This window comes from Acanthopagrus latus, chromosome 2 (genome assembly GCF_904848185.1).
Source record: "Acanthopagrus latus isolate v.2019 chromosome 2, fAcaLat1.1, whole genome shotgun sequence".
Lineage (NCBI taxonomy): Eukaryota > Metazoa > Chordata > Actinopteri > Spariformes > Sparidae > Acanthopagrus > Acanthopagrus latus.
Window position 1 is genome coordinate 26072125 of NC_051040.1, and position 13889 is coordinate 26086013.

The 13889-nt window shown below is 41.7% G+C and overlaps 1 protein-coding gene across 1 annotated transcript in view; it reads left to right on the forward strand.

Annotated features, from left to right (window-relative positions):
- acsl3a (acyl-CoA synthetase long chain family member 3a) overlaps positions 1-13192 on the forward strand; it is a 33451-nt gene extending 20259 nt beyond the window's left edge. Inside the window, exons 6-15 of the mRNA XM_037081994.1 lie at positions 448-598; positions 2339-2462; positions 3508-3579; positions 6739-6878; positions 7016-7188; positions 8682-8756; positions 9208-9399; positions 9856-9970; positions 11291-11448; positions 11548-13192. Coding sequence (XP_036937889.1) covers positions 448-598; positions 2339-2462; positions 3508-3579; positions 6739-6878; positions 7016-7188; positions 8682-8756; positions 9208-9399; positions 9856-9970; positions 11291-11448; positions 11548-11705 — 1358 coding nt within the window. The 3' untranslated portion in view covers positions 11706-13192. The remainder of the gene's footprint in view (positions 1-447; positions 599-2338; positions 2463-3507; positions 3580-6738; positions 6879-7015; positions 7189-8681; positions 8757-9207; positions 9400-9855; positions 9971-11290; positions 11449-11547) is intronic.
- Positions 13193-13889: the final 697 nt, after the last annotated feature.

Below are 13889 nucleotides of genomic sequence, written 5' to 3' on the forward strand. Positions count from 1 at the left end.
AAAGTGAATAAAGGAGATTTTTTGGCGAGCACAGTCAGATATAAACTCTTCATTGTGCCAAGATGGGCCTGATTGTTTAATATCACGGCTGACTATTTTCCATCCATGTGTTTGAATTTCCACTCAGCCTCTACTGCATTACTGACACTTGTAAATGTTTCCTTGGCCTTTGACAGCCACTGCTTGTTTATCCTGCACACATGCAACAAATGGAACAGACAGGGGCTTTTATTCCAAGAATGTGCTTGCGTGGACAGTTTATAAACATGGAGGAACTTTTGTGCCTAGCTGTTACTGCTATTAACAATTTGAGTGTGTGTGTGGTCAGTTATTATATCCACAAATCACAGCGTCATGTTACAAGTCATGCTTTAATGCATTTCTGCCTTAGTCAGCTCACGAGTGTGTTTTATACATCTCTGTGTGTTTCCTCTCTTTACATTGCAGCGGCGCGTGAGCGTAAGCAGCCGCTGCCTTCAGACATTGCCGTCATTATGTACACCAGTGGATCCACAGGGATACCAAAGGGTGTCATGATCTCCCACAGCAACATCATCGCTGGCATCACAGGAATGGCCGAGCGGATACCCAACCTGTGGTAGGCAAATCAAATGCATGTCTAGAAAACATATGTTAAACACTTGGAAATGTGATACATGTTTGAGGAGCATTTTTAGTACTGATTTCTATGTGGATAGCCAGACTGTATACATGCAGCATATTTCCAACAGTGTCTGGCCAGATATGTAATATAGGCTACGTGTTATTTGATCAGATTTCACTCCTATGTAGACATGAGAGTAGTCTGACTTTATTTTTTTTCATCCACTAATATTGAAAAATGTGTTTATATACCTCAAGGAATGTGCTAGAATAAAAAATGCTAATCCTTTTCTTTCCAAGAGTTAGCTGAGTGAATTAATTCTGTCTGTGTGCAAGATATATAGCAACAGCTGGCTGGCTAGCTTAGCATGAAGTCTGGAAACAGGAAAACAAAGAGACTGGCTCCTGCTATAGTCACATAATCCACCCACCATAAAGTTCCACTACAAGAACTTTCCCCAGGTACTAGAAACAAACTTTAATTATACTATAATCTGTGCACCTGTAAGTGAACTCTGACCCATGCATGGGAATATTTTGGAGGCAAGGGGAAGTGGTGACATAAATGGTGAGGTGGTGAATTGAAGGAATTGAAGATCATCGATCATTTTGGCACAAGAAGGAGTCAGTCTGATCGCTGTAAACATAAATACTGCTGTGCCACCTTTGCGCTACGTCACATGCATCTACTTTCACCGTCTTTGCATTGCTGTATGACAATGTGAATGAAATAATTAACAAGGCGTGATGAGTAAGCTCCACCGAGTTCACCTCGTTCTCTGTTTCCAGTCTTTATGCTTAACTGAGCTAAATGGCTGCTGGCTGTAGCTTCGTATTTACAGTATAGACACGAGAATGGTATCAATCTTCATCAAAATTCTGTGTGTCTAAAGAGGAGACCAGCAGCTTAAATAACATTATATCAGTGCAGTCAGGTCATTAACTTCTTGTCATCTGCTGCCTTAGTGGCTAAAATGTTGTTGGCTATAAGTTTGTTTGACAGTAATGTGTTTAAGGAAAAATGCGAAATGCTTTTTCTGGCAATCTTCTTGCTTGAGGCTTCCATGTTAACTGAGCACGTGCACAAGTATGAGTCAGCCAGCTATTACCATCATACGATACCAGTGTTTACATTAAAACAAAAAGTGACCCCTCTCTCTGGGGAACCAGACGGGGGTTAGAGGAAATGCAGATGGGAGGGAGGTCGCTATGGGTGGAGGGAAATACTGGGAGGATGGGAGTCAGGGTGAAAAAGATGGAGGTTACAGGGCTTACGGATGTTACAATCTCAATCAGTCTTCTTACAATAATGATGGCTTTCTTTTGTGCGTTAAGTAACATGACTGTGTAAACCTCCTCCTCGGGGACACCATGAATTGCTTACACATCCACTGATGTGAGTCCTTAGAATTCGGAGGATCAAGAGGAACACGTGCTCAAATAAAAATGTAGCCAGTAGATAATTTTGAAGTCTAAGCAAAGGACAAGATGGCCCCTCTTTTGTACAGATGATCCTCTACCATTTACCTTCTAAAGATTACTATCATATGAGTTATGATTTGTGATAACTTAATATAAATGATTATAAAGCAGAAATGGATTATATAGTAGATGAGATATTTTTACATTATATTTATTCATCTTTGGTGACTCAATTTGAGCTCTTGCCTGAATGAGATGGCACTAGTTACAGTATGTTCAGAGCTGTTGTAAAAGAGTGTCCTTGTGTTTACAGTGAGGAGGACACCTACATTGGCTACCTGCCTCTCGCCCATGTACTGGAGCTCAGTGCAGAGCTCGTATGTGTTGCTCATGGCTGTAGGATTGGTTACTCCTCACCTCAGACTCTGGCTGACCAGGTACTGTAAGACCGAAACAGGGCAGTTTTCACCTTTTATCACAAACTCACTACTACTACTTATAGTACGGGGAATGCACAACTGCTTTTTGCCAGCTGACCTCTTTTAGCTAATTTAATTGCCATAGACATAGGTCCATGTCGTACAGCTGGGGTTGGTAAATGAACATTAGTATTTTGTCTGCCAACCATAATGTGTCTGTAATTTTGATTATGGATAACTGTAAAGTACAGAAAGTTGGATCAAACCATAACTTTGTGACTCATTTCACAATCTAGTCTTCTTGTGGCTTCCCTTACTAATGCTACATGCTGCTACAATGCAGAGTTTGGGAATCCTGTGAAGAGTTTTTCTCAGAGGAAATATATTGTTGGATCCCACTGCCACATTGAAGACTGTCAGTTTTTGATTCTAAATCAAAAGTCAATTGAAATGAGCTTTACATTTCAAAAGCAAAGAGGAAAGAAGAATTTTAAAATGTAATAGATGTAATAGTCTAACAATGACATCAGCCATCAGTTCTGAAAGAAAGATTGAAATTGCAATTTGAATCTAGTTGTGGATTTGAAGAACTGTGACATCTCACCTTGTTTTTGTGTTTAATAGTGCACATCACTTTGATCCAGATAATAATCTTCTAAAGATCAATACCACCACCATATAGTGCCATAAATAAAATACTACTTTTTGCATGTTGTATTATCTTTCATTTCTGAATTATTTTTAAGAATTAATTCCTGGTCAGGCTTCATCAAAGGAGATGCTGTGCGCACCTGTTGACCAAGTTACGGGTGACTTGGCAGGAACAGTCCTGTTGGTTTATATTGCAAACTGTAGAATAATTGGTTATGATGAGACACTTAATGGAAGCATGGTGGTTTCTATACCAACTTACAGCAGGCTGGTGGTGCTTGTTTAACCTGTGGATCTGCTGTGCCTTAAACAGTTAAACAACAAACCTTTTCAAGCATTGGTTAACATGAGACAGTTCAATTCTGATGTGTGCAGTCATTTTTGTGATATTGCTTCTGTTTCCCACCCAAAGTCAACAAAGATCAAGAAAGGAAGCAAGGGAGACACCAGCATGCTGCAGCCCACTCTGATGGCAGCTGTCCCGGTATGTCCCGACAGTACAATCAGCACAACACCATGTATCATGCAGTACAATGTTTGATAAGCTTTGACCTTTACAGTATCTCTGAGTCAGTCTCCCTTAAGTCTGTGTTTAAAACAATACTGCCTGGTCCCATCTGGCAGTGAGACAGATTTCAGTCTGTCTTTGTTCATAGTCCAGCTGTGGAATAAGACTGACGGAGTCCAGCAGGCATGGGTCTGCAGTGACGTACATACTCTTTGCCTCCTGCTGCTGGCCAAAGCTGCTCTAAACAGTGTTAAACACACAGGGGCTAAAATGGCATATTTGAGGTTGGCTAATCTTGCTTGTCTCTGAAATATGTTTAAGTGATGAATCGATTTCAGCAGTGATGACATGGCTTCAGTAAAAACCTTGCACTGGATTTATATATTTTGTCAGTGAAAGAGCAGAGAGGGTAATCCGTACTTGGTGGTTTTATTAGTTTTCGAAGGAGTTTACAGGGAAAGAAGAAAAAAAGAAAGCAGGGTACTCAATGTGAACTGAAAAGCTTAAGTTTGTAGTGAGGGTTTTATATGGCAGAATTAGAGCAGCTATAATTATTAATCTTATGTAAATAATAATGCAGCAAATTAGTCAAACCCTCAGATAATTATTATTCGACTCTGCAGTTCCCCTTAGTTCTACAGGGTTGTATCATCTTTCAGCTCATTGTTTTGATTTTACAGCCTGCAACTTTTAGTTTAATCTCACCGCTGTCATCAGTTTTGTTTCCGGCAGCAACCCACTGTCTGCCTGGTGGTGCTGGGCAGCAAATGACATACCAAGTTTGTTCTGATTGGTCAGCTCACACACGCCTGAGCTAGCTAACTGGTTTCACACTTACACATGTTGCAATGAAGTGGTCACTTGTTAAAAAAATGTGCTGGTCCGGGCAGCCAACAACAGAGCAGCTGTGCTCAGTCGTTATGTTGAAAACAAATTGAACTAAACCCCTGACAATAGGAGTTCATAACTCCCTTGATCGTGTTGGTTACACTGCATGCCAGATACTTGAAGACAATATGCCCTCGCTGCTGTATTCTTTTTCTCTCTCACACACCACAAGCTCAGCCCCACCACCACCACCACCAACCCCCCCCCCCCCCCATCTCCCAGTGGTCGTAGTGTAAAGGGCAGAGGGCCCCAGTGTCTGGAACCATTCACAGCTGTAAACAGAACGTGAGAAAGCCCCATGTGGTTATCCCCACGACACACACAAATACTCATACACACACATACAAATTGTTTGCTGTGATATGACAGCGGGCTGCTGCATGAATCCTGTGTCGACTTCCTCTCTCACTGCTTCACACACACACGTACACACGCAGGGTTTTTTGTTTGTGCCCTTTTCCCCACTTAAGTATGAGTCCAGCTTTTTCAAAGCACACACAGCCGATTATGATGATGAGGTGGTTCTGATCTGTTGGTTTAAGTTCTCACCGCTCACCCCTATACTCCAAAAGAACACCAGTTCCTTTGATACTGCTTCTCCCAACACACTGTTTTACCTTAAAATAACAGCTTCAAAACCATCTTGATGGTACAGTGTCAAATAACCTATATAGAACCATTAAATAGCCTAGATCGAAGGACCTTGGACAAAGGGATGAGCAGGCAGAGAAAGGATCAAATTCTGATACATTATGAGATTTAAATTAATATTTGTAATTGTAGGCTCAGTCATATGTGACACAATATACCTATACCTTTTATAATGTAGCCTATAGTGACATGACAAGGCAAAAAAAACTCTTTTTCTATGCCTTTTTATTACAGCCCACAGAACAAGGAAGGCTTGGGCATATGCTATTCAAGAATGTAGATTGGTGTGCTCAGAGGATTATGCTTCATCATTAGGCCTAAGAAATGCAGCTCATTTGGGCAGTGCCAAATCGCACAAAGTGCTGTGCTAAATGCATTTTCCTCACCTCCGCCATCTGAGTTCTCAAAATCCCTATCTCCATGGGAAACAACCACCAACTACCGCACTAGCAAACTACACACTTAGAAAGGCTAGTCCCAGCCTGGTTGCTAACAGTACAAATGTTAACAAGCAATTAGCTCTTACTTTCTCTTTTGCAGAGATTAAGTTATTTTAAATGCCAGGGCTTACCTCCCCATGTGTAAATGCTCCACTAAAACAGTGTTGCCGAAGATGATTGTGAATAGTTTAAAGATACACGTACAAACAAAATCATTTTTCCACTGTAGCATAATGGGTGTTAGAATATTTTTACACAGGCGAAGGTTCAGTTCTCTTACTGCCTCCCCTGCCAACTCAAAAAGGAACGACAATCCCCCCATTCTGCGACAGGGAATAACAGCACAGCATTCCCGTCTTGAAGTGGATGTCTTCAAGGGGAATCACTGTCTGTTATCTCTACCATTTGCTGTACTTCTCTCATGCAAGAGTCAAACTAAATTATAAATTCACGCGACTTACCTACTGTACCATATACCACACCCAACAACCTGTCAAAAGAACCTTTTGACAGCGGAGGTTTCAGATCTGCTGGAGTTTCATGCACAGGTTTCACTCTCTCCTACAGGTGGAAGAAGTTTACTTCAATTCTGTTTTTCATTTAGCCTGCACAGAGATTCACCCTTGTGGATTCCTTTGGCTTCCCTCTTGTTTTTTGTAGGTCACTTGTTGTAAGTAAACCATGTGGGAGCCTCGCTGTTATGCAAGCAAACTTTAAAACATGTGGTCCACATTGTACTAATGTGTTCCTCTGGACTCGTTGTATGGACGTATTGTAGTCAGAGAAAGTTGTTCTGTTCTTAACCAGTTCTGTTTTTATATGAGCCCCGACCCTCATAAATCATTCTGTTCCCTTAGACTGGTTTCCTTAAGCTCTTTCTTATCTTACCATATCATATCATAGAATTAATCCCAAATCATGTCTGTTTTTATCTCATCATGTTTGTATGTACTGTGACTCTGTACTTAAGATCCAGTACTTTGGCTTAGCTGGGTTTGTGGCATAATCTCCACTCTGAGGTGTCAGGGCTCCAACTATGCTCCATATTAGGAGCTGTTTTCCCTCTTCCTCACTCTTCTTTATTTTATCTCCTCATTTTTCTTCCTCTTACTTATTTATCTTTGTCTCAACATCTTCTCTGTTTTACTGGTTACAGGAGATCATGGATCGTATCTATAAGAACGTGATGACCAAGGTGGAGGAGATGAATTGTGTCCAGCGAACACTTTTCATTCTGGCATACAACTACAAACTGGAGCAGCTCGCCAAAGGATACAGCACACCTCTATGTGACAAGTGTGTGGATAAGTTGTGACTGTGGCATCTTAATATGAGTTACAATGAACCTCTGTAACCTGTGGAAGAGCATGTTACTCTCCAGGGTCTCATACTTACCTCTGTGATCTACTCCTGACTTCTGTTGATCCATCCAGGCTGGTGTTCAAGAAGGTTCGCTCTCTTCTGGGAGGCCAAACGCGGGTCTTGTTATCAGGTGGAGCGCCGCTCTCTGCTGCCACACAACGCTTCATGAATGTGTGTTTTTGCTGCCCGGTGGGTCAAGGATACGGCCTGACGGAGACCTGCGGTGCTGGAACTATAAGCGAGTGTAAGCAGTGCAAGCAACACTTGTGGTCTTTTTGCAAACTGTGTAAAAAAACAAATAGAGCTGGTGTTTATCACATTAAATCTGGAACAAAGAATCAAGCCCCCCTAAAGATGAATAGCAACAGCTCTGGATGTTAGCATTGTCTTTGTGAGTATTTAGCTATACAACTGCTGTGTCAATGTCACAAAGCTGGTAAGTGTTTGAGTGTGAGAGGCTGAAAGACATATCACCCTTTTTTATTTTACTTGAAAAATAACATGTATGGAAATTAAAAAATAGGTCTACAAATATACAAAAATACATACATTTAGTCAGAGGTTTCAAGGGAAAAACGTTCTCCATTGGTTTAAGGGGTTATTACTTTGTTTTTGATGTAATTAACTGTCAGTAAAAGTGATTTAAGTAGAGAATGAGTTCTAGGAGATCTGGGGTAGTGATTTAGAAACGTTCTCTTGGATTTAAAAAAAAATGCATGACATTTTTCAGATATTCAAACGCAGTATTATCTGGATTACCATTGTTGAACATTTTCATGGAACCTTTTGTTAAAGGTTCCAACACTGTTACCCTTAGGTAATTCCCTCAGGCTGCATATATGCTGACTCATGGAATGTGGGCAAACAGGGCTGAAAATGTCTGCTAGGGGTCCCCCATGCAATGCACAGTCGGACAGCTGGACAGTCCTGGACCTGAATGGAATTACCAAGAATGTGGACATTGGGATTGGCTTAGTCTTGTTTATCTGCAAAAACTCAATGTGGAGGACAGCAATATTTCAGCAGTAAGGACTGCTTTTAACTAGAATGAAATTAAAACAGTGATTGTCTCCTTTTGAAGAGTCATTAACCGGAAAAGTTGCACATCATTGAGCAGTTGTGGGAAGTCGCTTAGAAAATGTTTCCACAGCATACAAATTGAGACACAAATAGTGGGAGGACAAGAAGAGGGAAAGAGAATTTAACAGCACTGACGGGAAAATGGATGAAAGGAGAGTAATAAGCAGATCTATTGTGCGTGTGCGGTAGTAAACATAGGAGGGAGTAGGTAATCTGTTTTGAACAGAATGACAGCGGTGTGGAAAAATCAACATTAGCAACAAGTCTGACTCTTTGTCCGCTCACAAAAATGCAAACATTCCCTCTTCCCGTAACAGGAGAATTCATTTTCTTATCTCTTTGCAATGTGCGTAAAGCCATGCCACTCATATCTGTGGTGACGGTTTTGAACTTTGTAGCTTATCTATCTCGTTGCCAACACGCACGGTTTTTCAGATAATTGAAAATCCTCGCAGCCTTTCCCAGGCAGACCAAACCACCGCCTGTCACTCTCCACTGTGGTCATTTGAGCCAGGAAAACACTGCTCTGTGCTCCTTTGGGATTGGGTTTCCATGGCGAGGGAACAAGTGAGGTCGTGTTGCTATGGTAATAAATTTCATTCCTTGATGCTAGCGTGCTTCCTGATCTTGTGTGTATGTGCGTGTTGTCTGTTCCAGTGTGGGATTACAGCACTGGGAGAGTTGGGGGGCCACTGGTTTGCTGTGAGATCAAGCTCAAAGACTGGGTGGAGGGTAAGTGAGACACACATACAGTCCATGGTGGAATGATACACAGTGTCACGTGGATTCACAGGGAGGCACATATCAGTGCTTGTTGCTTGTCTTGCTTCGTCTCATGCACACACAGACACTTTACACCAATCCGTCCAATATTAATCATTTCCCAGGCTCATGAGTCCATAACCTTGTAGGGAAAGTATGCTTCTTTACTTCTTGTCCTTCCACTCCTGCAAAACCTCCATCTTTTTACGTAAGGCATCGTAACTCATTTTTATTACGCTGTTGAATTTTGATGTTTATCAAGTTGACTTTATCGCTTGCTTGGCTCGCAGAGCAGCAAAAGAGTTTAAAGTAAACATGCTGTCAGGGTCTTATCGGTCTTATCGTATGTTATGTAGCAGAATTAGGAGATTTAATGTTTGTCCATGTGCTGTTTTCCACTGAATTCAAACCCTGCTTTCAGGTGGTTACCGTAGCACTGACAAGCCACATCCAAGAGGAGAGATTCTGGTCGGCGGACCCAACGTAACCATGGGATACTACAAGAACGAGGCAAAAAACCAAGAAGATTTCTTCGTAGATGAGAACGGCCAGCGGTGGTTCTGCACAGGAGACATCGGAGAGTTCCACCAAGATGGATGCCTCAAGATAATTGGTGAGGAAAGGTGGATGGAGGGATGAGGGTCGAACAGAGAAGTGTGGTGGACACAAAGCTGGTTTTATAGGTGCAGATTACCACTTGGGATAATCTGTCCTGCTGCAGATGCCGCTGCTACATCAAAAGCACAAATCAACATTGTGCCCCAGATTCCTGGATTTGTTCCAGGCAACCTCTCTGTTGCACTCCCATCCATCAGTCTGACAGGGAACCTTTTAACAAATCAGATTTTTACCTCACTTCCAAGAATTACTGCACAGTCTTGTTTACTTAGGCAGAGACCCTGAATATTCTCTGTTATCTAGATGACACTGGTCAGATACACACATGTATACACATGGAAAATGGGTCCTTCCCCCAGATTTCTCCCTTCTTCTTATGAAATACAAGCACTTGATGTGTGCAGTGGGAACACGCATGTTATCACAGGCAGATTTTCTGCTTGGTTTTCAGACCGAAAGAAAGACTTGGTGAAGCTGCAGGCAGGAGAATATGTCTCTCTGGGGAAGGTGGAGGCCATGTTGAAGAACTGCCCTCTGGTCGACAACATCTGTGCCTATGCAAACAGGTGTGTGTGTGTGTGTGTGTGTGTGTGTGTGTGTGTGCGCAATGTGATGTTCAGATGTATACACGAGTTAGGGTTAGGGGTTAGGGTCATTCTCTTCATTCACTTCTTCCTGTTAAAACTGCACTTGAATTATTATTATTATTATTATTATTATTATTATTATTATTATTATTACAGTTTTGCTGTTGTTTTTTTTAGATTGTTCAGTCTGACTACTCTCATCAAGCCCTGCTCCTATCAACAGCAGGTGGCTGCACACAGCTAAAAGCTAAAAAGCCAACCTCTCTCAACATGTCTGATCCTATCCTCTGTGACATGGAACTTTGATTCCCACATATCGAAAGCATTCCTTTGGCAGCATCGAGACCTCTCGTCTCTTTGTTGGACACACACCAGTTTGGCCCGCTCCACATCTTTCAATTTCTCTCTTGTGTATTTGTCTTCTCTGTGGACTTTCTTTATCAGCAATGTTACAATGTTTTATAACGTTGCCCCCCAAAAACCAACTGGCATTTTGGATTTTTCATTTCCCATGATTTGGTTTTCAGCAGGTGGGCTGGAGAGAGAGAGAGAGAGAGAGAGAGAGAGAGAGATTGTTATTATTGTCAAGGCCACTGCTTGACAATAAGTGCAATGTTTCTGGTGAAGCAGCAACATGACAGGATATAAAGCACCCCAGTGATCAATAGTTACTTCATATGACGCTGTATGAGTGGCGAGGCTTCATGTATACATTACAGAGAGACTTATGATTATAATGCCTCTGGGATTTCTTTTGACAGAGTAATTTCTGTTGCTGTGTAAACTTTTCTGTCTATGGTCTTTGGTCACCTATTCCATACTTATTATATCCTGCTTATTATTTTTACATTCTGTTCTTAAAAGGTGCTCTTACCAATATTTATCTACCAGTACCAAGTAAGTGAGCATGTAATCTAAAGGTACAGAAGGTGGCGATGCTCCTGCTCCATTTATACCATAAAAAGCTTTTCACACCTTGACCCTGATGATCGTATTTCTGCAGCCTGAAATGTTTATTCAGCTGTGTGTCACTGTGCAACTGATAGTGCATATAATAACTTACAATCTGTTCACACTCTGCTCTGACACATTATGTATTAATTTTCCTTTTATGGGCAAATATCTCGTTTGTTGGGGGGCTGATGATTTATGCACATACATGTTCCATGCGTGTACTCCATCACCCTGCACGTCCGAACATCCCGTTTCCAGATCACGCAAAGATTCCAGTGTCACTTAACCCTGTTCTTCTTCCACTTCGACATCCCCCTCATTGTCTCTGCTTCTCCCACTCTGCAGTGATGAGACATATGTGATTGGCTTTGTGGTGCCCAACCAAAAGCAGCTGCTGGCTTTGGCTGACCAGTACGGAATTCGAGGCTCGTGTGAGCAGCTGTGCAACACTAAAGCCATGGAGGAGCTGGTCCTCAAGATCATCACTGAGGCTGCTCTGGCAGGTGAGAAGAGGAGGTGAAGCTTTAGCTCAGAGCTCCAGGTCGACACTGTCGTGTGGGAACTTTTGCGAGTTAATGTCTCGTCTTCTTCTCCTCTTGTAGCCCAGCTAGAACGCTTTGAGATCCCTCGCAAGATCTGTCTGAGCCCAGAGCCATGGACTCCTGAGACCGGACTGGTGACTGACGCATTCAAGCTCAAGCGCAAGGAGCTGAAAACGCGTTACCAGGACGATATTGAGAGAATGTACGGCGGGAAATAACAAGGACCGGCACAGCATCAGCCATTCTCAAAGGCTCCAAGACCAACACTCACCTCCGAACACTCCTAGTACTCTCTCACTGCTCTCCTGTCACCTAACACATGAACATAGGAGTCACTCTCAAAGAAAGAATAATTAAGGATAGGGTGTTACCAAACTAGGATGCAGTTTTTACTTGAATTTGTAACTAAGACAGGCTAAAAAAGTGTTGAGGAAAACACAACAGATCCCTGTCCATTTACTGCCTTTTTCCCTTTCTTCACCCAGGTGTATGAACTCTGTGTAGAGCTTTATTGTTCCAGGTGTGAGGTATGAAACAGATGGTGTGTTAGCCGATGTTGTCTGTTGAACTCTTTCTGAGTGCCAGAGCACTCTGTTGGTCCGAAGGTCTGTTGCTTTGTGTTCACCCATGAGACACTAGATTAGTCAGGTACGCCTCCAGATCGTTCCGTCGAATCGTCTTCTTAACTTCTTTTAACTTAAAGGATTCAAATTCCTCCTTCCTGCAGGTCAGGACACGGTTAACTTCTCTTTCTTTGTCCCATGTTTTGAGTTCTGTCAGGGGTTTATTTTGTCTCCCACCCACAGTCAGACTTCGACTCCCACGGTGGTGGGACGTTTCTCCTGCCAGCACATCTTGATTCCGCAAGCACAAAGTCATTTAAGGTCAAACGAGAGCATTTTGGTAAAAAAAAAAAAAAATCCATCTCTAAAGATTCATTAAGGCCATAGTCCTTTTTTTAGGAAAATAACAGAAAATGCATGTAATAGCCTTATTTAAAAATAAAAGAAACAAAGATGCACTGTTGTTTAGTCTATTGTATTTTCCTACAGTGATAGAGTATACTTTTTTATGTGGTGCACAGACTACACTGTGCAGAAAAATGCACTTTTACTTGCTTGTATTACGGATGAAGTGACTGTGTAATCATTGTCATGTTTGATAAATCATAGTGCAATAAGAAAATGTATCATTTCTGTCCAAATAAGGCAGTTGATTACAGATAGGACATACAGTAAATAAAACTTTGTCACTGTGGGTGGGGGCACCAGTTCTAAAGTTAGCACACAAGTTTTCAACATTTATTCTGCATGACTGTCATTACCAACTTAAAGCCTTGTCGCGTATCTCTGTCAAGTGTGTGACAGCGCGTCCATGCACGGCACAAACGTGGCCCAGTACCCCTCACCGTGTGACACCTGTTGCCTTCTCTCGAGCTGCACCTTTCTAATCCCTCACTGATTTTGACTTTGACGTTTCTCCTCAAGTGTACATATTCTGTATTTGGAGGAGCTGTGATCAGCAGAGGAGGCAGACGTGTAATTGCCTCTATTTTAACTTCAGCTTTGTCATCCTGGAACAGTTTTGGCACTCCACTGCCTCTCTCAAGAGCCAGACTTGTAAAATAAGTGCACCCAGCTATTTATTTGTGATTTGCCTTCGGAAAAATACTCCAATGAAGTAAATAAAGATTGTGTTTGGTCTACATGCAGGAGTCGTTTGTTTTGGTGAAAAACATTTAATATTTCCGCCACCTTCATTATATCTTCTCTGTTCAGTGTATCAGCCTCGTGGTGTACGAATCCGGTGCCTTTGTGACTAAATTCAGACGGATGATGACATTGATTTACGTCTGTACCACTGAAGCAAAGGAAGTGAGTGAAATCAGCCGTAGCTAATTTAATAATATCCATGAGTGATTGGAACCTAATGCAATTCAACCATTAAGGCTCACCATTTATTATGAAACTGAGGTGTAAGTTCTGATCCACGGCTCTGTTTGGTGAAAAGGGAGGAGATGAGATGGACTATCTTAATTAAATCAGTCATTATTTTTAACAGAAAAGGAGACACCCTTAAAGTGACCCAGAATCGCTACAAAATGATTAACAGTTGAACCATTGTTGTAAACAGCAAGAAGATGTTCACTTTTTTATAGAATTTGATACTTATGCTCTCATTTTGCTTCAAAATAAACTTTGTTTTCTGTTTTATGTGTAAATAAACCCACCCTGTTTCTGAAAGTCCTAGCTTTGACATTTCTTCCCAGTCTGGGTTGACTGAAATTCTTACATACTGCACCTTTAAAGACCAATATTGTTTCTTGTGCAAAGGATCATAGTACTTAGAACCTAAAAACAAGTGTCCCCTAAGACTTCATAGACTGGTGGTATGTGCCACTG